Below are 22,026 nucleotides of genomic sequence, written 5' to 3'. Positions count from 1 at the left end.
TTCGATCCCTGGTCTGGGAAGCTCCCACATGCCACGGAGCAACTAAGCCTGTGCACCACAACTACTGAGCCTGTGCTCTAGAGCCCATGAGCCACAACTACTGAACCTGCGTGCCACAACTACTGAAGCCCGCGCGCCTAGAGCCCATGCTCCACAACAAGAGAAGCCACTGCAAAGCCTGCACACCACAACAAAGAGTAGCCCCTGCTCACTGCAGCAATGAAGACCCAACACAGCCAAACAAAAAAAAGAAAAAAAAGGAAAGAACGTTATCTGCCTATAAAACCTGAGCCCAACCATCAACAAAATCTCTCAAAACCTGTGTACGTTCAACAAACAAAAGGTATCCTTAGTGATAGAAATAAAAATGGTGGTTACTTTTGTGGGTATCAATTGGAGGGGGCAAAAAGTGGCCTCCTGGAGTGGCTGGTGATATTCTATATCTTGATCTGGGTGACAGTTGCACAGGTGTCTACAGATTTTAACATTTATAGTGCCGTACCTTTGAGAGTTGTCTGTTCATTTTATTTACATTATATGTCAATGTTTAAAAGGTTGTCTACACACGCCCTCTCCAGTTCTTCACCTCTCACTCTCTTTTCTACCCACTATAGTTGAGCTTGTCCCTCTCTCCATAAAAATGCCCTTGTTGGGGTCCTCAGAGACCAGCAAACTGCAGTTTATTCTCTATTCTCACCTCCTTGGCAGCATTTGATGCTTGCTCCCCTTGGCTCCTAAGTGCCCACACTCTCTCAGCTTCCTCCCACTTCTCTGGCTGCTCCTGCTCAGTTCCCTTGCTGGTTCTGCTTCACCGTTCCTACCTCCACCCAGTGGAGTGTTCCAGGGCTCAGTCCTGACTGCTGCCATCCTCCGTCCACCTTCAACCTCACATACAGGCACATGGCCTTAAACACCATCCACTCAGATTGGTTCAAGATGGCGGAGTTGAAGGACATGCGCTCACTCCCTCTTGTGAGAGCACCAGAATCACAATTAGCTGCTGAACAATCATCGACAGGAAGACACTGGAACTCACCAAAAAAGATACCCCGCATCCAAAGACAAAGGAGAAGCCACAGTGAGACGGTACGAGGGGCACAATCACAATAAAATCAAATCCCATAACTACGGGCTGGGTGACTCACAAATGGGAGAACACTTATACCACAGGAGTCCACCCACTGGAGTGAAGGTTCTGAGCCCCACGTCTGGCTTCCCGACCTGGGGGTCCGGCAACAGGAGGAGGAATTCCTAGAGAATCAGACTTTGAAGGCTAGAGGGATTTGATTGCAGGACTTCGGCAGGACTGGGGGAAACAGAGACTCCACTCTTGGAGGGCACACACAAAGTAGTGTGCGCACTGGGACCCAGGGGAAGGAGCAGTGAGCCCATAGGAGACTGAACCAGACCTACCTGCTAGTGTTGGAGGGTCTCCTGCAGAGGCAGGGGGTGGCTGTGGCTCACCATGGGGACAAGGACACTGACAGAAGAAGTTCTGGGAAGTACTCCTTGGTATAAGCCCTCCCAGAGCCCGACATTAGCCCCACCAAAGAGCCACGTAGGCTCCAGTGCTGGTTCACCTCAGGCCAAACAACCAACAGGGAGGGAACCCAGCCCCACCCATCATCAGACAAGCAGATTAAACTTTTACTGAGCTCTGCTCAGCAAAGCAACACCCAGCTCTACCCACCACCAGTCCCTCCCATCAAGAAGCTTGCACAAGCCTCTTAGATAGCCTCATCCACCAGAGGGCAGAGAGCAGAAGCAAGAAGAACTACAATTCTGCAGCCTGTGGAAGGAAAACCACATTCACAGAAAGATAGACAAAATGAAAAGGCTATGTCCCAGATGAAGGAACAAGGTAAAACCCCCCAGAAAAACAGCTAAATGAAGTGGAGATAGGGAACCTTCCAGAAAAAGAATTCAGAATAATGATAGTGAAGATGATCCAGGAACTCGGAAAAAGAATGGAGGCAAAGATCGAGAAGATGCGAGAAATGTTTAACAAAGACCTAGAAGAATTAAAGAACAAACACCTAGAAGAATTAAAGAACAAAAACAAACAGAGATGAACAATACAATAACTGAAATGAAAAATACACTAAAAGGAATCAATAGCAGAATAACTGAGGTAGAAGAATGGATAAGTGACCTGGAAGACAGAATGGTGGAATTCACTGTCGCAGAACAGAATAAAGAAAAAAGAATGAGAAGAAATGAAGACAGCCTAAGAGACCTCTGCGACAACATTAAATGCAACAACATTTGCATTATAGGGGTCCCAGAAGGAGAAGAGAGATAGAAAGGACCCGAGAAAATATTTGAAGAGATTACAGTCGAAAAATTCCCTAACATGGGAAAGGAAATAGCAACCCACATCCAGGAAGCTCAGAGAGTCCCAGGCAGGATAAACCCAAGGAGAAACACGCCAAGACACATAGTAATCAAACTGACAAAAATTAAAGACAAAGAAAAATTACTGAAAGCAGCAAGGGAAAAACGACAATAACATACAAGGGAACTCCCATAAGGTTAACAACTGATTTCTCATCAGAAACTCTACAAGCCAGAAGGGAGCGGCATGATATACTTAAAGTGATGAAAGGGAAGAACCTACAACTAAGATCACTCTGCCCGGCAAGGATCTCATTCAGATTTGATGGAGAAATCAAAAGCTTTACAGACAAGGAAAAACTAAGAGAATTCAGCACCACCAAACCAGCTCTACAACAAATGCTAAAGAAAGTTCTCTAAGTGGGAAACACAAGAGAAGAAAAGGACCTACAAAAACAAACCCAAAACAACTAAGAAAATGGTAATAGGAACATACATATTGATAATTACCCTAAACGTGAATGGATTAAATGCTCCAACCAAAAGACACAGGCTTCCTGAATGGAAACAAAAACAAGACCCATATATATGCTGTCTGCAAGAGGCCCACTTCAGACCTAGGGACACATACAGACTGAAAGCGAGGGGATGGAAAAAGATATTCCATGCAAATGGAAATCAAAAGAGAGCTAGAGTAGCAATACTCATATCAGATAAAATAGACTTTAAAATAAAGAACGTTTCGGGCTTCCCTGGTGGCGCAGTGGTTGAGAGTCCGCCTGCCGATGCAGGGGACACAGGTTTGTGCCCCGGTCCGGGAAGATCCCACATGCCGTGGAGCAGCTGGGCCCATGAGCCATGGCCACTGAGCATGCATGTCCGGAGCCTGTGCTCCACAACAGGAGAGGTCACAACAGTGAGAGGCCCACGAACCACAAAAAAAAAAAAAAAAAAAAAGTTTCAAGAGACAAGGAAGGACACTACATAATGATCAAGGGATCAATCCAAGAAGAAGATATAACAATTATAAATATATATGCACCCAACATAGGAGCACTTCAATACATAAGGCAACTGCTAACAGCTATGAAAGATGAAATCAACAGTAACACAATAATAGTGGGGGACTTTAACACCTCACTTACACGAATGGACAGATCATCCAGATAGAAAATTAATAAGGAAACACAAGCTTTAAATGACACAATAGACCAGATAGATTTAATTGATATTCATAGGACATTCCATCCAAAAAGAGCAGATTACACTTTCTTCTCAAGTGCACATGGAACATTCTCCAGGACAGATCACATCTTGGGTCACAAGTCAAGCCTTGGTAAATTTAAGAAAATTGAAATCATATCAAGCATCTTTTCTGACCACAACACTACGAGATTAGAGATCAGTTACAGGGGAAAAAACATAAAAAACACAAACACATGGAGGCTAAACAATACATTACTAAATAACCAAGAGATCACTGAAGAAATCAAAGAGGAAATCAAAAAATACCTAGAGACAAATGACAATGAAAATACGTTGATCCAAAACCTATGGGATGCAGAAAAAGCAGTTCTAAGGGGAAGTTTATAGCAATACAAGCCTACCTCAAGAAACAAGAAAAATCTCAAATAAACAATCTAACCTTAAACCTAAAGGAACTACAGAAAGAAGAACAAACAAAACCCAAAGTTAGTAGAAGGAAAGAAATTATAAAGATCAGAGCAGAAATAAATGAAATAGAAACAAAGAAAACAATAGCAAAGATCAATAAAACTAAAAGCTGGTTGTTTGAGAAGATAAACAAAATTGATAAACCTTTAGCCAGACTCATCAAGAAAAAGAGGGAGAGGACTCAAATCAATAAAATTAAAAATGAAAAAGAAGTTACAACGGACACTGCAGAAATACAAAGCATCCTAACAGACTACTACAAGCAACTCTATGCCAATAAAATGGACAACCTGGAAAAAATGGACAAATTCTTAGAAAGGTATAACCTTCCAAGACTGAACCAGGAAGAAATAGAAAATATGAACAGACCAATCACAAGTAATGAAATTGCAACTGTGATTAAAAATCTTCCAACAAACAAAAGTCCAGGACCAGATGGCTTCACAGGTGAATTCTATCAAACATTTAGAGAAGAGCTAACACCCATCCTTCTCAAACTCTTCCAAAAAATTGCAGAGGAAGGAAAACTCCCAAACTCATTCTACAAGGCCACCATCACCCTGATACAAAAACCAGACAAAGATACTACAAAAAAAGAAAATTATATACCCATATCACTGATGAATATAGATGCAAAAATCCTCAACAAAATACTAGCAAACAGAATCCAACAACCCATTAAAAGGATCATACACCATGATCAACTGGGATTTATCCCAGGGATGCAAGCGTTCTTCAATATATGCAAATCAATCAATGTGATACACCATATTAACAAATTGAAGAAGAAAAACCATATGGTCATCTCAATAGATGCAGAAAAGGCTTTTGACAAAATTCAACACCCATTTATGATAAAAACTCTCCAGAAAGTGGGCATAGAGGGAACCTACCTCAACATAATAAAGGCCATATACGACAGACCCACAGCAAACATCATTCTCCGTGGTGAAAAACTGAAAGCATTTCCTCTAAGATCAGGAACAAGACAAGGATGTCCACTCTCGCCACTATTATTCAACATAGTTTTGGAAGTCCTAGCCATGGCAATCAGAGAAGCAAAAGAAATAAAAGGAATACAAATTGGAAAAGAAGGAGTAAAACTGTCACTGTTTGCAGATGACATGATACTATACATAGAGAATCCTAAAGATGCCACCAGAAAACTACTAGAGCTGATCAATTAATTTGGTAAAGTTGCAGGATACAAAATTAATGCACAGAAATCTCTTGCATTCCTATACACTAACAATGAAAGATCAGAAAGAGAAATTAAGGAAACAATCCCATTCACCATTGCAACAAAAAGAATAAAATACCTAGGAATAAACCTACCTAAGGAGGTAAAAACCTGTACTCAGAAAACTATAAGACACTGATGAAAGAAATCAAAGATGACACAAACAGATGGGGAGATATACCATGTTCTTGGATTGGAAGAATCAATATTGTGAAAATGACTATACTGCTCAAAGCATTCTACAGATTCAATGCAATCCCTATCAAATTATCAGTGGCATTTTTTACAGAACTAGAACAAAAAATCTTAATATTTGTATGAGATACAAAAGACCCCGAATAGCCAAAGCAGTCTTGAGGGAAAAAAACAGAGCTGGAGGATTCAGACTCCCTGACTTCAGACTATATTACAAAGCTACAGTAATCAAGACAATATGGTACTGGCACAAAAACAGAAATATAGATCAATGGAACAGGATAGAAAGCCCAGACATAAACCGATGCACCTATGGTCAACTAATCTATGACAGAGGAGGCAAGGATATACAATGGAGAAAAGAGTCTCTTTAATAAGTGGTGCTGGGAAAACTGGACAGCTACATGTAAAAGAATGAAATTAGAACACTCCCTAACACCATACACAAAAATAAACTCAAAATGGATTAGAGACCTAAATGTAAGACTGGACACTATAAAATTCTTAGAGGAAGACATAGGAAAAACACTCTCTGACATAATTCACAGCAAGATCTTTTTTCATCCACCTCCTAGAGTAATGAAAATACAAACAAAAATAAACAAATGGGACCTAAGGAAACTTAAAAGCTTTTGCAAAGCAAAGGAAACTACAAACAAGACGAAAAGACAACCCTCAGAATGGGAGAAAATACTTGCAAATGAATCAATGGACAAAGGATTAATCTCCAAAATATATAAACAGTTCATGCAGCTCAATAATAATAAAAAAAAACCCAATCCAAAAATGGGCAGAAGACCTAAATAGACATTTCTCCAAAGAAGACATACAGATGGCCAAGAAGCACATGAAAAGCTGCTCAACGTCACTAATTATTAGAGAAATGCAAATCAAAACTACAATGAGGTATCACCTCACACCAGTTAGAATGGGCATCATCAGAAGATCTACAAACAACAAATGCTGGAGAGGGTGTGGAGAAAAGGGAACCCTCTTGCACTGTTGGTAGGAGTGTAAATTGATTCAGCCACTATGAAGAACAGTATGGACGTTCCTTAAAAAACTAAAAATAGAATTACCATATGACCCAGCAATCCCACTACTGAGCATATACCCAGAGAAAACCATAATTCAAAAAGACACATGCACCCCAATGTTCATTGCAGCACTATTTACAATAGCCAGGTCATGGAATCAACCTAAATGCCCATCGACAGATGAATGGATAAAGATGATGTGGTACATATATACAATGGAATACTACTCAGCCATAAAAAGGAATGAAATTGGGTCATTTGTAGAGACATGGATGGATCTAGAGACTCATACGGTGTGAGGTAAGTCAGAAAGAGAAAAACAAATACCATATATTAACGCATATATGGGGAACCTAGAAAAATGGTACAGATGAACCAGTTTGCAGGGCAGAAATAGAGACACAGATGTAGAGAACAAACATATGGACACCAAGGGGGGAAAGTGGTGGGGTGGGGTGGGGGGACTGGATGAATTGGGAGATTGGGATTGACATATATACACTTATATGTATAAAATAGATAACAAATAAGAACCCGCTGTATAAAAAAATAAATAAAATTCAAAAATTCAAAAAATATATAAGTGAAAATAAAAATAAAAGCATTGCTTGCTTGATGACTTCTTTTTTGGAAAAAAAAAAAACATCCCCTCGCTTTGCCTCCCAGATCCAAAGCTTCAGTCCTGATCTCTCTCCCAGGCAGCAGAGTCACACATCCAGGGGCTGACCCCGCATCTCCTCTTGGATGCCTAACAGGCATCTTAAGGGTCACATGTCCACAAATGATCATTTGATTTTCATCTCCAAGTCCACTGTTCTCCAGTCTTGCTTGGATTGATTCATGGCCATTCCATCCAATCAGTTGTTCAGGCCAGAAATCTAGGAGTCATGCTTCATGCTTCTCTTTCTCTTCCCATACTCATGCATCAGCAAGGCTTGATTTTTAACTCCAAAACATTCCCCCAAGGGACCCCCTTCTTTGCAGCCCAGGTGATGCTCAAAAGCCTCCATTGCTCCCCATCACACCAAGAACAAAACCCCTTATTCCTTTCTAAGACTGCTAGGAGCCTGGTTTTGCTGACCTCTTCACTCCCCCAACTACCACCATCAGAGATATCTAGGTCTTCTTTACGTTATGTCCTGTCTAGTTCCTGTCCTCTCAGGGCCTTTAACTGGCTGATCCCACCACCTAGAATGCCCCTCTTCTTGATCTCCCCTTGATGGCTCATCCAGATCCCATACAGAATGCCACCTCCTCTGAGAGTCCCCTCTCCCAAGCTGGCCCGTCGCCCTCATTCCCTGGTATTTTTCTGTCTACTGACTCGTCTAGTTTGTCTCCAGTTAGTCTGTGTCCTTGAACCTAGCCTCCGACTATGGAGCGGCCTCAGGGAAGGCTCTGACCATTTGGGTCAGAGAGCCCCGCTGTAACCCCCTGTACTCAGCCCGCATGTGGTCTGGGGCAGAGGGGATGCGGGTGTCGCCGCGGGAATCGCAGCTAACCAGGAGCTGCCCACTAGAGGGCAGCCCTGCTTAGCTAGGCCGAGACAAGGGCAGATAGGGCGGGGTCTGGGCCTTGGCCGAGGCTCCTCCCCGGTGCTGCAAAGAGGTTCGGCGCTCCCGGAGTCCTCTGAGGGGCCGGACCCCTCCCGTGACTTCCAGGGACTGTCAAGGCCGGCTCCAGGAGCGGATTCAGTGGGTCGAACCGCGAGTGGGCCACATCAGTACCAAATCCGACGATTGGGGGCGCTCTGCCCGCTCAAGGGCGCAGCCGGGGAACCCGCGCGGGAGGGACCACAACTCTATCCTGGGAAAAATGGGGAAGCTGAGGCTACCGCAGGGCAGCGACTTGTCCTGGGTCATGCAGCGAACCCGGAGGCAGCTCAACGGCCCGGGACTTTGGGTAGTAAGGGGCCGGACGCGGCCCAGCTTCCAGCTATAGTCCTGCCCCCTCCCCCCAGAGCTGCTGTGGAGTGGGTAGTGGGCGTCCAGCTCACCCACCCGGCAGAGTCAGGGGGAGGGGCCACATCAGCCCCGCCCCAGCCCCATTGGCTGCGGCGCTAGGGGCGGGGCGGGGCTGCCAGATGTTGGGGCGGCAGCGACGGCGGGAGCTAGGGAGAGGGAGAGGGAGGAGCCGCGGAGCCAGGCGGAGGGTAAGGGCGCCGCTGGCCGGCCCGCGGGGCCCTCTCCGCACCCCTCTCGCTGAAGTTCGAAGAGGAACTGGCAGGCCTGGCGGGGGCTCCGGAACGGGCATGCACAGTGCTCGGCTTGACAGTTTCCTGGGCCAGCTCCGCTGGGAACTGGTGAGGCTTGGGAGCGGGTGTGGCTTGTAAGGACGTGTGGGGTGCTCGGCTGCCTTCCTGCCCGAACGGCACTCGGGTGGGGGGCTCTCCCGAGTGCCCATCCAAGACAGGATGGGGGCGGGGCGACGCAGATGGCCCAGATGGCCCGCGTCGGGTTTCGGACGGTTGGAAGCTGTGCTGGGCATCAAGTAACAGCCGCCCAGCTGGCCGTGCTGCCGGCGCAGCGGAGGAAGTTGGTGGGAGAAACTTCTTGTGGGGCGGAGCAGGGGGCTGCGAGGGACTAAAGAGGTGTGGCGCTGCTATGGATGCCCCCTATTCCAGGCTGGCCTGTACCTCTGTCCTCTATACCCCACCTGGCAGGTGCTCTATTCTTCTCTGAAAGACGCTACGGGCTGTGGGGAGCTGAATCCCTCAAGAGTCACAGGATGCCCCCCCCCCCAGCCCTGAGCAGGACTTACTTCCCAATGCAGGCCCGCAACCCTGCCTCCCGCCCTGGTGGCGGGTACCGACTTGCCCGGCGCTGCGTGCTGCAGCCTGCTGGACTGCCACCAGGTCGGTCGATGGGAGCCACACGAGCTTCGTGTGCCAGCGCCCCATGCCGGCCCTGTGCCCACTAGAGGCTTTGCTGCCTAGGCCTGCAGGCCAATCCAGCCCTCCTGGGCCTTCGGTTTGGGAACTGGCCTGACCAGGCAGACAGGGGTGACAAGCACTGCTCCTTCGACTTCTGCCCTCTCTTCTTCCACAGCTGTGTGGCCGGGACACAGACTCACCCCCAATGCCTGGCCCTCTTCCGCAACCCCCCAAACCTGGCCCAGGCATGCGGCTCAAGCACCGGCTCAGGGCCTCAGATGCCTTGGAAGAGGACTCAGCCTGTGGTGTGGAGGAAGAGGAGGAAGAAGCTGTGGTGACAGGAGACAGGGGTGCAGCCTTGGGGGGCCCCAGGGAGCATGCCCTAGACTGGGACTCTGGCTTCTCAGAGGTGTCAGGCAGCACATGGAGAGAGGAAGAGCTGCCTGTACTCCAGCATCCAGCACCCTCAGCATGGCCCCCCCGTAGACAGCGCCTCTCGGCCAGTGGCATCCCCCTGCCTGGCAGAGCTCCTGCGGCCAGTGTACCACCTGCCCACCGACCACGGCCCAAGTCCACCCCAGACGCCTGCCTGGAGCACTGGCAGGGGCTGGAAGCTGAGGACTGGACAGCAGCCCTACTTAGCAGAGGTCGTAGTCGCCAGCCCCTGGTGCTGGGGGACAACTGTTTTGCTGACTTGGTGCACAACTGGATGGAGCTGCCCGAGGCAGCAGGTGAGGGGGATAGTGGGGGTGGGCCCCGTGCCCGTGCTCGGCCCCCCCAGTTCCTGCTTGGCCTCTCTGAGCAGCTGCGGCGCCAGCTGGCCAGGGCACGCCGGGCAGCAGTGGCAGGAAAGCGACTGTCATGCCCACCTCGCCCGGAACCCGAACTGCCTGCAGATGTCTCACGCTTTGCAGCCCTCATGAGTTGCCGCAGTCGCCAGCCCATCATCTGCAATGATGTTGTCAGCTACCTCTGACCCTGCCCTCCAGTCTGGGACAATAAAGGCCTTTCTCTGCACTGTCCTGGTTCCGTACCCCTGAGGCTCCAGGAGGCAGCCTCAGTCCTGCAAGGCACAACTCAGGCAGGCGAATCTAAAGAGCCTTTTCCCTCCCTGCAGGGGTCCCTGTCATGTCCATGTCACACCCCATGTGTCTGCCCCGTGTTCCATCATCCATCCTGTCCACTTACACCTTACTTCAACAAGCATTTATTAAGTGCCTACCGTGGGCTTGGGATGCATGGGTCAACAGAGCTGGGTGGTGGGGCTGCTGCCTTGTTACAGCTTGTAGTGCAAGGGTGGGAAGGTAATGTCCTCCTTCTCACCCTCGTAGCTGGGCTCCAATACCAACACCCGCTGCCCAGGCTTAGGCAGCACCAGATCCGTCACCCTGGTGGCATGGGGGGGAGAGGGGTGGGGAGATTGGGTAGGTGAGCAGTGGCAGGCAGCGAGTGTCCTGGCATGGACTATAGGGTGTTGGCGGGCCATAAGGAGCCCAAGCCAGGAGCAGGAGCAGCCCAAGACAGGAAACATCTGAAACTATTTTAGGAGCGGCTGGCGGGGTGGGCAGGAGGCAGGAAGCTGTGAGTCCTCTGGGAGTGGGCCGTGAAAGGGGAGCTGAGCAGGGCGTGAGCTGGTGGGGCTGGCCAAGCAGGCAGTTCCTAGAGGCCCCTCCTCAGGCTCTTGGCCCTCACCCCACCCCCAGCCCATTTGCTGGCTCCATTTGGCAAAAGAAAACTTCAGGAAGGTGTGAGGGGCCCAAATGGGATTGGGAAGAGGAAATGCTGCTCGTCCCCCACCTCCAACCTCCAGGGACAGAATGAGGTTAAAGCCAGGTGTGGGCTCACCTGCGGGACAGGTGCTGGTCCTGCTTTTCAGGAGACCATCCTGCAGAGTAGAGCAGGGCCTTCCCGTGCAGCAGCATCCTCACCCTCAGCCCATTTAGTTTCTAGAGAGAGACAGGTTAGGTGCCAGCTGGGCCAGGCTGGGCCAGGCCTGGGGGAAGGGCAGGAATGGGGCACACCTGGACATGGGCCAGCAGTGACTCCAGGGTCCTCTCGGGCTGCCCAGCAGGCACTTCCAGGCGGTCCCAACAGGTCCACTTCAAGTGATGGAACTGGGGAGCGGTAGTGGGGAGGAGTGAGAAGCTTCTTACACACATACCCTCCCCCTACCCCAGTTACCAATAGCTTATGGCCCCTTTCCTAGGGGAGGAGCTGGACTAGAGGCAGGAAGCAGAAGCCAGGGGGTGGGGGTGGAAGGTGGGATCTGGGCCCAGAATCTCAACACCCTCCCCGCCCATGCTGGGGCCAGCACAGGAAATGGGGCTACAGGGCCCCCACACAGGGAAACAGGCGATCCATCACAGGGGCTGGGTGTGTGTGTGTGTGTGTGTGTGTGTGTGCGCGCGCGTGTGTGTGTGTGTGTGTGTGTGTGTGTGTGTGTGTTGGGGGGGCAATGCTTCCTGAGGAAGCGGGAGCAGGGCCGCTGCAGTCTCTGATAAAGCTGCTTGTTCCTCAAATGCAAGGCTGGATGCTGGGGGTGGGGTAAATCCTGTCCCCTAATCCTTTACCACCAGGGCCTTGGACTACTCATGGGCACATGGCAAGGGGCACAGTGACTCTAGCAGGAACACAGTCCACAGAGGACTCCTCTTCCTGTCCCTTTGTTCCTTCCTTATTTCTGGAGTCTTGGGGTTCTGGTACCCAGAGCTGAGGGCATAAGGGTGGCAGGCAGCCAGGGACCAAGACAGGAGGAGTTCTGCCAGCTCCCCAGAAAACACAGTGGGGTCAAGCTGAGACGAGGCCAGAGGTGAGATGGGGGACCCTTCCCCTCCCCCTCCTCCACAGACAAAGGCAGCTTGTGTTCTAGCTAGAGGAGGGGCCCCTCACAAAGGGGCTCTGTGTGCTGTGCCCTGAGGGACCCCAGGGCTGCTCAGCAAAAGCCCAGTGCTGGCCCATGACCTCTCCCCTCTCCCCTGATGAGGGAATTCTCTCTGTACCCTCTCCTCTGCCCTAAGGAAATGCCAACTATTGCAGAGCCTGGGCACACAGCCAGGGGCATTCACAGCCCTACACTTGAAGGAACACACATGTACACAAGCCCACGTGTGTACTCACATGCACACACATGCAAGCCCACATTGTGAAAGAGCCCTGCAGTCCCATCTGGCACACAGATGTGCAAGCATGCTCCCTCCATGCCCATACACCACAGGGCCAGGGATGCCCAGACCTGTGTGCACTCACACCTGTGACATGAATGCACACATCCCCACAGGGCTGCACACCCCACACCCGTGGTGGTGAGCTCAGTGCCCTTTAACTCAGGTCGAGGGGGCGGGCCAGGATGCCCATGCTTTGCAGGCCGATATTAAGCTCTGTTTGGGGCTAGGGCCCTAGTCCCCCCTCCCCCTCAGGGGCACTCCTGGGAAGGAGGGAACTGCGGGGGATGTCTGGCTCCACTAATGAGTTAAAGCTGCAGCTCCCCCAGACCCTGACTCTTGGTGGGTGGAGGTGGCTGATGGCTGCTTCCTGTGTCTGACAGGTCCCAGCCTGGCTTTGCAGCAGGGAGGCGACTGGAGGGAGTCTTGATGACTCCCCCAGAGTCTGGGTCCTGATGAGAGCCTGAAGCTAAAGTAGGGTCTGTTTGGGTAGGTGCAGGGAAAACTCAGGTCTGGTATGGGTGGAGCGTCAAGGGCTCACCTTCTGGATGGCTGGGGCGTGAGGTACCCAGCGGCTAAAGTAGTTTTCAGCCAGGTTCAGGTAGCTGTGGCGAAAGGCACTGCGGGGCCGTGGGCTGCTCACCACCTTATACAGCTCCAGGCCCACCAGGCCAGCCACAGCTGCCGTAGTAGTGGCAATGGCTGGGGTAATCCGGCCCACTATTCGCTTGGTCTGCCAAGGACAGGAGATTTGGTCTGGGCCCAAGGCATAAGGCTAGGGTTTGACCCCCACCTCCAGGCCTGAGCCCCAAGGGGCAGGGTACCTTGGTGCGGTCGGCTGGTGGGATCCCATAGTTCTGAGCTCGCAGGCTCGCCGCTGCCGCCACAAAATCCACATGGAAATCATCGTCCTGTGAGGCCCAAGGCACAGTACTATTAGCATTGTCCCAGTGCCCCTCACCTCGGCCGACCCTGTGCCACTGCACAGCTCTTCACGCAATTCGGTGGGGTGGATGCTCACATCTCCCCACTTAACAGATAAGGAGGCTGAGGCTCGGGGAAGGTGAGCTGCTTCTGGGGTCCTTCTGGGAGGAAAACTGAGGCCAAGGGGCTTCAAATCTACTTTCTTAGCTCTTGACCTTCCCCAACAACCTCTCTAGCCCGGCCCTTCACCCCCACTTGGGCTCCCACCTTCTCAAATGTCAAGGGTTCCAGGGGAGGGCCCACAGTCCAGATTTCCAGGGCTTCATGCAGTTTCTTCGACTGCTCAGGGCCTGTCAGGGGAAGGGGGTGTTAGGGCAGTCCTTAGCCCCCATGTCCTGCACTCTCCTGGAGCCTGCTGCCTATCCTTGGTCCCTGCCAAGCCTATCACTTACCACTTTCAGGGAGACCCCTTGATGGATGGTGCAATCTCCTGTCCAGCAGCCCCAGCCCTCGTGTGTGTGTGTGTGTGTGTGTGCCCATGCACACCTATGTGACTCTGTTCTCATCTGGGGGCCACAGCTAGCTGCTCCCTAGGGTCCAGTGGTTTGTGGGTTTTTTTGTTTGTTTTTGGTTTTTGTTTTTTTTGGCTGAGAGTCTGCCAAAGGAATGGGGGTGGGGGAGTGGGGTGGGGGTGGGTAGGCAGCAGGGAGAGGACCTACTGAGGGGCCAGAGGATGAACCCAAGGCTACAGAGAAGCAAGGTCAGAGGGCCTGAGAGGTATTGAGTTGGCTTCAGGGCCCCCAGACCCCATCTTCTTTCTGCAGCACAGGCTGAGGAGGGTCAGGCCTTTGGGTGGCAGCACGGGGGGCCAGGGACCTCACCAAACTCAGCATAAGCCGAAGCCAGCTCCAGGTCGCTAGCAAAAATGGGGGCTAAGTCCTGGGGGTCAGGAAATGGCAGCAACTTCAGCAGTCGCCTGAGCGCAGTCTGGTCCCGTGAGCCAGGCAGCCCATGCATCTTGGCATACAGGTTGGCAGCCGCCAGCACGTAGAGGAGATGCGTGTCCTGCAGGGAGACCAAGAGCAGGGGTGGCTGCATGGGCTTGAGCAAGCTTGTGTGGGTGCATGGGGTGGGGGTCACTGCCCATTTGTGGATCTGAGTGCCTGCCTCTGCATCCCGTTTGGACACCCACATGTGCACAAACATGGCTCTCTCCCTCTCAGCATCTGTGCATCTCTACAAAATATAGAGGTGCCCACCTCCACTCTGAGGGGCCATATTCCCATCTCAGGGCTGCACTCACTTGGCTGGTGTCAAACTCCAAGGGCCGGGGACACTGTTTGGGACCCGACCAGAAAAGAGTTCCATTCTCTAGCACCTAGGGAAATGGAGGCTGCTGGGCTCAGTCGGGTCACCCTGAGCCCTCAGCCTCCTGAGGAGGCCCTCAGCCTCCTGACCCCTAGCCACCCACTTTGTCAGGTGGGAAGCGGCTCAGCAGCTGTGTGATGCCATAATGGAAGCAGAGTTGCCACTGGCCAAGGGCCCAAAGCACGCAGTCTCGCCAGGTCTGTGGACGCTCTCTCAGGACACCCAGCACCACCTGCTGTAGGGTCAGCACCTGTGACTCATCCAAGTGTGCCAGAGACGTGAGTGCCCTGCGGACAGAGGAGAAAGTCTGAGGCTAAGCCCTAAGCCTCTTGGTGTTAGGGAGCCTGGACTCCCATTCACCCTTGTTGGCGGTCTTACTGTTGGTGACAGTTGATGGTCTCGGCAGACAGACGGAAAAGTCCTTCAAACTCATTCCGGGCCCACTGTGAGGGGAGGGAGGAACCATGAGGTGCCGGTTGGCAAAGAGGTCTGCAGCTGAGGACTGAGCCGGGTGGGTAGGAGTCTCTGGGGTTCTTCTCACCTGCAAGGTGTGCTCAGTTGTGCTGGGGAAGTGCCGCATGGTGCAGACAGGGTAGGAGGCATCCTCAGAAGCTGCAGCGGAGGCGGGGGCTCTGTAGTCCTCAGTCACGTGTGGTATGAACACACAAGCACTGCCCAAGGTGCCCTCTGTGCCCGCCTCCAGTAGTGGCTTCAGATAGTGGGTGCAGCGAGCAGCCACATAGCGCCCTGGCGAAGGGGGCAGAGGGTCAGAAGTGGGGCTGGCACAGCCTCGGACAAGGGGTGAGTTCTAGGCTTGAGCACTCACGGGCCTGGAAACTGTCCAGGGCAGCAGCCACGCCATCCACACTGGAGAAGAAGTTGTCCCCATAGATGTGCTCTGTAGTAAGATCCAGCTGGTAGGTGAGCGGGGTCACCTGCAAGTCTGGGTTCAGGCGGCGAGCAGCCTCTGCAGCCACCTCCGCCTTTGGCCTCTGAGAAGAAAGCAGGAAGACATTGGGTGGGGGAAGGGGAGCATTGTGGGAGGACAGTCCAGGACACGGGTGTGGGGACGGGTGGGCACTCACACCAAAGTCCTGGGGCCTGAAGAGAAACTGCCGGCTGAGGTTGGAGCGCTCCACATGGTCCATGTCAGCAACAGTCACGCCCCCACTGCCGCCAGCACCCAGGCCCACTAGGGCAAAGCCTTTGAGCAGCTCGCAGCCGATCGCACCAGCACCCACCTGCCAGCAGGAGCAACCTTAGCCAGAGGGCCAGGACTCACCCTCCCACGTACTCCCAACCTCACCACGTAGCTCACCAGGAGGTATTGCTGATGGCTCAGCTTCTCCTGAAAACCGGCCCCAAACACTGCAATTTGCCCGTCATACCGGCAGTCTCTCTAGGGGACACAGACAGGGGTCAGTGATGGCCAATGGCCTGTGCTGCATCTCCCTCCTGCACCCCGTTTTCCAGGTCAGGATCTTGGGACCATTCTTCCTCTTTTCCCCCAGTCCTGAGTTTGATTAAGGCTTGCACCCCTACCCTAGGTTCTCACCGGTGCATAGTCCTCAGGATTGGGAAAGGGCTCCTCATCTTCTGGAAGGCAATCAAGGGCATCAAAGTACAGCCACTGGTCCAGGGGCATAAACTTCTTGGAGACTGCCTAGAAGTCAGCACTTCAGTCTGGGGACTCTTCCCACCTCCTAATCCCCTCAGATCCTGGCTGAGGGCTGCACCCAGGTTGGTGAAGCCCCCAGGGACGCTATCTGGTGTTGGGCACCCTGTGGCACCCACACCGACCTCTGCACCCTTCCCAGCCCCGCCCTGCCTCTGCCTGTGCCCACCTTCAGCACTTCCTGAGCAGCCACTGCACCCAGCATGGCTGCCATGGGGCTCAAGCCACCAGCACTGCTCAGGGCAACTGTCCGCACCAGAGCCTTATCCAGCTGCTCTTCCAAAGGCTCTCCTTCTGTCCCCTTCAGTGATTCCAGGGCCTGGGCTAGGTCCACCACCATCTCTGCATCAACCTATCGGGTAGAACTCCGTGGGTAAAGCAGCCCCAGCTTGAGCTCCACTCCCCATTTGAATCCTTCAGGCAGCCATCCACCCTGTTCCACAGAAGAGGAAGCAGAAGCCTGAGTGGGAGGGCCCCACTAGCGGATGCCCGGTGCCAGACAATGGCCCTGGAGGCTTCCCCAACCTGGGGGCACCTTCCAGGCCAGACCTTAGGGGTCAGGAGTAGCATGGGTCCCCAGGCTTTGTGCTTGGCCCTTTCATGGACCCAGCCTCTGGTCTATAGATGGTGTTTATCATCTCCTTTATATGAGTGGGAAACTGCTTCTGGATTCAGTCTTGGATCTGTAAGACAGTCATGGTTGCCTCCTGGTAGGTGAGGCCCCGTTAAGACAGAGGCTGGAGGGAGGGGCATCGGGGCCACTCACAGGATCCCAGGGCTTAGGAGGGCGGCCATGGAGCTCCTGAAACTTGTGCAGTGCATGGAAGGCCTGATGCAGGCAGTGGGCACGGTGAACTTCCTGAGGACTCTGGGCCACAACACGGGGCTGAAGCAGGGCTGTGTCCAGGGGCTCCTGCAGGGGGCACTCGGTTCACGTTCATGTCCAGAACACTGCAGGTCCCTCAAGGCGCCCAAGCTCCCCAACCTCAGATGCACTTGAACTCACGTGGCTCACAGTCTTGGGTCTCTTGACCTCAGTGACAGCCCCACCACGCAAGTAATGAGAGAAAGTTGTTGTGTCCCCGATCTCCAAGGTCCCATCCCCTGGGGGAGATTGAGCCTGGTCAGTATGCCCTCTGAACCTGAGTAGTTCCCCACACCCCATCCTGTCTTGCATCTACATTCTTGATATTGCTCCACCCTGAGAAGGGGGAGGGAGAAATTATCTCCAAGGACCAGGTTGTGTCCACCCCCAGTGGGGACCTGGGCACTGAGCCTGGAGTTGGAGTGGGGTTGACTTAACTCTGCACGTGGAGAGGCCGAGGAGCACAGCCGTTGAGCTCCACCATGCCCTCAATGCCTGAGAAAGTCACCAAATCCCCATTGTTGAAGCGGTGGGCATCAGCCTCTTCTCTCAGAGTGAGAATGCCAGGGGAGCCCTGGATAAGAGGTGGCTTGCTCAGGGCTGCCTGTCCCTGCTTTCCACAGGCTCTGGCAGCCCCTCCTTAGTAGGTGAGCACCCCCCACATTAGCACCCACCTGGGAGATGTGCTGGATGGCAGCCATCAGGGGTTCTGCCTCTGTAGGGTCCTGCACAGTGAAGTCCTCACCAAAGTCACAGAACAACTGCCTGTGGTGGGGTGGGAGGGGTCACTGAGATGGCTCAGTGGTTAACTGCCACAGTTGTGGTGAAGGGTGACGTACACTAGGGCAAGACCAGAGGAATCAGGAAAAGAATGCTGGGAGAGGCTTGAAGGATTTACTGGATCAAGTCTGGAGGCTGGGGTAGAGGAAGCAGACAAATGGGACTGGGGACTGTATAATCAAGAGGGGATGCTGGGACAGGCCTGAGGTTGGGTGGAGGGGCTCTGGAGCAAGCCTGGAGCTGGGGACAGCACTGGGACCAGTTGCTGCCTGTGATGTGGCAGGCTAGGTAAGCCATCTCACCCCACGAGGCCTCGGGTGTCAGCCACCAGAAAGCAGACTCCGTGTTTATGGCAGATGGTGCCCACCTTCAGCTGCTCCTGTAGGTCCGAGGCAGTCAGCACCACCACCTGGGTGGACCTCATGATCAGTAGGGCCAGAAGCACTTCAAGCCCACCCTGCTGCTAAAGGCTGGAGGGGGACACTGGGCTGGCCTGGAGAGTAGGGATGGGAGGGCACCTGGAAGTCCAGCAGCAGGTCCTCGGTGATGTCACCTGTGTGGATGCACACCTGAACAGCTCCATTGAGCTTAGCCAGAAGTTCTTGAGATGCCTCAGCCCTGCTCCTTCCCAAGTCCTGCTCTGAGAGGAAAAACTAAAGAGAGACCCAGTCTGGCTTTAGCAAGGAGTTTTCTTGGGCCCTACCCCCAAGGGCTATGGTCTGGAAACCCATAGCCCCCCAGGACCCTCACCTGGGCAGACAGGTCAGACCAGCAGGTAGGGTGGGGATCACAAAGAGTGAGGCTGCCCACGCCCATCAGGACCAGGTTTTTGGCCACCTCAGCCCCCACGCCCTGCAGGCCTGACAGTAGCACCTTGGCTCCCTGAATCCTCTGCATGGCTGGCAAGCCCAGCACATACCTGTGGGTGGGAAGTAAGAGGGCAGGCGATTGGAGATCAGAAGTCAGAAGGCCACCCCGCTCTCCTCCCCACCTCGGGCCTCACAGCTGCCGCGAGTACAGCTCTTCATCCAGCGACTTGGAGGTCTCCAAGACATCCATCCTGAGGCCTGGGGCCGGAGAACAGGCTGCAGCGCTCACAGATAGGGTCTCTGTGTGGCAGGCAGTGCCAGCAGGAGCCAGTGCAAACAGGCACTAAGGCTAAGGAGTGAAGCACACTGCTGGTCACAGCTTTCTTCCGGGCTCCTCTGTCATTTCGTGGGAAAGCAAAAGTGAAAGTGAAACTAGACTGAGCAGGCTCCTGGTCCTGCCTCCAGCCTGTTCAGCACAGCCTAGCCTGGCAAAGAAGAGTTCTGGCAGCCCTAGGGCACTGGCAAGGTAGGACAGAATTCCTGGATCTGTTCCCCCTCTGGGAGAGCAGGTATTTCTCTTGAGGAAGGGGGCAGGGCCAGAGGAGGGATCCAGGCGGTCTCCTGTAGCTCCCTAGATGTCCTGAACCTCAGGCCCCTATCCCCCTCAGGGCCCTCTGCCTGGATGGGCTTCCTGCCCACAGAGTACTGGTGGGAACTCCCTTGTCCTGAGGACTCGCCTGCTCTCCTAACCACACACAGAGACTTAGAGACCCTAGAGGGCAGAGCCAGTCCCATCCCAGAAGCTGTGAGAGCTTATGGATTACGTTGTCCCACATCCAGGGCTTAAACTACAGACTTGGGGTGGAGCCTAGCATCTTTGAGAGTACCTGCGTGCCCCTGAGCCATCTCCTCAGGGATCAGGGATTCCCCTCTGCCCACAGCTGCCTGGTCAGGACAGCCCTGAGAGTGGGAGGCATGGGGCAGCCATGATCACGTGTCCTTATTTGTCATTTAAACTTTTATTTTGAAATAATTATAGACTCAGAGGAAGCTGCAAAAATAGAAGAGAGAGCTCCTGTGTACCCTTCACCCACAGATGTCCCCTTCTGCCTTCTTAGGAACTTGGGGCCAGTTCTTTAGAGGATGGACCACAGCTCCCCACAAAACTCCACAATAGCTAAACCAGGTGCTATCATAAATTCTTTTTTTTTAAATTGAGGTAAAATCCATACAACATTAAAATAACCATTTTAAAGTATACAATGTAGTGGCATTTAGTGTACTGACAATGTTGTGCAACCACAATCTCTCTCTAGTTTCAAGACTTCATCACCCACTGAAAAACACCACAACCATGTTAAATAATTGCTACCCATCCCACATCCCAAATCTCACCCCCTGGCAAACACTTATATGCTTTCTGTCACTAGGCATTTGCCCATTCTGGATATTTTATATAAAAGGAATCATACAAAATGTGACCTTTGGTATCTGTTTTCCTTCACCTAACATAATCTTTTTGAGGTTAATCCAAATTGTAGCATGTATCAGTACATCATTCCTTTTTATGGATGAATAATATTCCATCAGAGGCATATATCACAATTTGTTATCCAGTCACCTGTTGACATTTGAGTTGTTTATACCTTTTGGATATTATGAATACTGCTACTACGATTGTTCTTGAACAAGTATTTGAGTACTTGTTTTCAATTCTTTTGGGTATATGTCTAGGAGTAGAATTGCTGGGTCACATGGTAATTCTGTGTTTAATTTTTTGACAGACCAACAAGCTATTTTCCACAAGCGATATACAGAAGTGATCTCCACATCATGGCCAAGCTGGTTTTCCTTTTTTTTTTTTTTTCAAATTATATCCATCCTAGAGGGTGTAAAGTAGTAGGTAATTGTGTTTTGTTTTGTTTTTCATTCAGTGAACATTTATTGGCTGTGTTATACATACTAGGTACAGAAACCAGGGCCAGATTCTGAAGTGGTATCTTCAAATAGATACCAAAAGGCATTTGATGAAATTCAACATCCATTCCTGATTTTTTTTTTAACTCTTATTGAAATAGAAGTAGATAGATTTTTTAAAATTGTGGTTTTAACCATTTTTAAATGTACAATTCGGTGGTATTAAGTACATTCACAATATTGTGTAAACATCACCACTATTCCCAGAACTTTTTCTTTATCCCAAAGAGAAATACTGTATCCATTGAACAGTAACTCTTCAACAATCTTAGATCCCCTGTTTCCCTGGGGCTTCTATTCTATTTTATCTCTATGACTTTGCCTATTCTAGGTACCTAATGTAGGTGGAATCATAAAGTATTTTCCCTTTTGTGTCTCATTTATTTCACTTAGCATACCTTTTCAACATTCATCTAGGTTGTAGCATGTATCAGAATTTCGGTCCTTTTTTTTATTGTGATAAAATATGCATAAAATGAAATTTACCATTTTAACATCTTTAAATGTACGGTTCAGTAGCATTAAAGACATTCACATTGTTGTGCCACCATCACCACCATTCATCTCCAGAACTTCATCCTCCTAAACTGAAACTCTCAACCCATTAAACAATAACTTCCCATTCCCTCCTTCCCCACCCGTGGTAACAACCATTCTACTTTCTGTCTCTATGAATTTGACTACTCTAGGTATCTCATATAAATGGAATTATACAGTATTTGTCCTCTGTGCCTGGATTATTTCACTTAGCTTAATGTCTTCAAGGTTCATCTATGTTATAGCATGTTTCAGAATTTTTTAAAAGGCTGAGTAATATTCCATTGTATGTATAGACCCAGAGTTTTGTAGTTTTCCCTCACAGAGATCTTGTACATATTTTGTTAGATTTATACCTAAATATTTTTCTTTTTTCTTCTTCTTTTTTGGTGCTGAAGTAAATGGTATTGGGTTTTTAATTTTAATTGTTGGGACTTCCCTGGTGGTCCAGTGGCTAAGACTCCATGTTCCCAATGCAGGGGGCCCAGGTTCCATCCCTGGTCAGGGAACTACATCCCACGTGCCGCAACTAAGAGTTCGCATGCCACAACGAAGATCCCATGTGCTGCAACTAAGACCTG

General features: G+C 51.2%; 2 protein-coding genes and 1 long non-coding RNA gene across 6 annotated transcripts; 2 read left to right on the top strand and 1 right to left on the bottom strand.

Annotated features, from left to right (window-relative positions):
- The first annotated feature begins 8,567 nt into the window (after positions 1-8,567).
- On the top strand, positions 8,568-10,366 carry INKA1 (inka box actin regulator 1). Its single transcript, XM_082639237.1, has 2 exons — positions 8,568-8,779; positions 9,525-10,366. Exons 1-2 carry the CDS (start codon positions 8,729-8,731, stop codon positions 10,323-10,325), a joined length of 852 nt encoding a protein of 283 aa, XP_082495363.1. The 5' UTR covers positions 8,568-8,728; the 3' UTR covers positions 10,326-10,366.
- A 74-nt stretch (positions 10,367-10,440) lies between these two features.
- Positions 10,441-19,320, bottom strand: UBA7 (ubiquitin like modifier activating enzyme 7). 4 transcript variants are annotated; one of them, XM_082639224.1, is made up of 24 exons: positions 19,126-19,320; positions 18,873-19,041; positions 18,641-18,775; positions 18,425-18,531; positions 18,017-18,107; positions 17,781-17,916; positions 17,484-17,581; positions 17,244-17,390; positions 16,647-16,829; positions 16,358-16,465; positions 16,121-16,201; positions 15,888-16,043; positions 15,629-15,794; positions 15,344-15,549; positions 15,181-15,245; positions 14,906-15,089; positions 14,738-14,812; positions 14,316-14,499; positions 13,702-13,784; positions 13,335-13,421; positions 13,052-13,243; positions 11,371-11,463; positions 11,195-11,295; positions 10,441-10,737 (listed from the first exon to the last, which is right to left on the bottom strand). In XM_082639224.1, the coding sequence occupies exons 1-24, from the start codon at positions 19,179-19,181 to the stop codon at positions 10,626-10,628; spliced, it is 3,015 nt and encodes a 1,004-aa protein (XP_082495350.1). In that variant the 5' UTR covers positions 19,182-19,320; the 3' UTR covers positions 10,441-10,625. The 4 variants fall into 4 exon arrangements, with proteins under 4 accessions (XP_082495350.1, XP_082495351.1, XP_082495352.1 ...); XM_082639225.1 differs by lacking the exon at positions 14,738-14,812; XM_082639226.1 differs by lacking the exon at positions 18,873-19,041 and having other exon boundaries at positions 18,425-18,775; positions 19,042-19,320.
- Positions 19,321-19,345: 25 nt separating this feature from the next.
- On the top strand, positions 19,346-22,019 carry LOC309813975. Its single transcript, XR_014295567.1, has 4 exons — positions 19,346-19,457; positions 19,971-20,117; positions 20,716-20,834; positions 21,925-22,019. It is a non-coding gene; the product is annotated as an uncharacterized lncRNA (long non-coding RNA).
- Positions 22,020-22,026: the final 7 nt, after the last annotated feature.

This window comes from Mesoplodon mirus (genome assembly GCF_964341445.2).
Source record: "Mesoplodon mirus genome assembly, chromosome: 12".
NCBI classification, from domain to species: Eukaryota; Metazoa; Chordata; class Mammalia; order Artiodactyla; family Ziphiidae; genus Mesoplodon; species Mesoplodon mirus.
The sequence above is the reverse complement of the archived record's forward strand: the minus strand, read 5'-3'. Positions and strand labels throughout refer to the sequence as shown.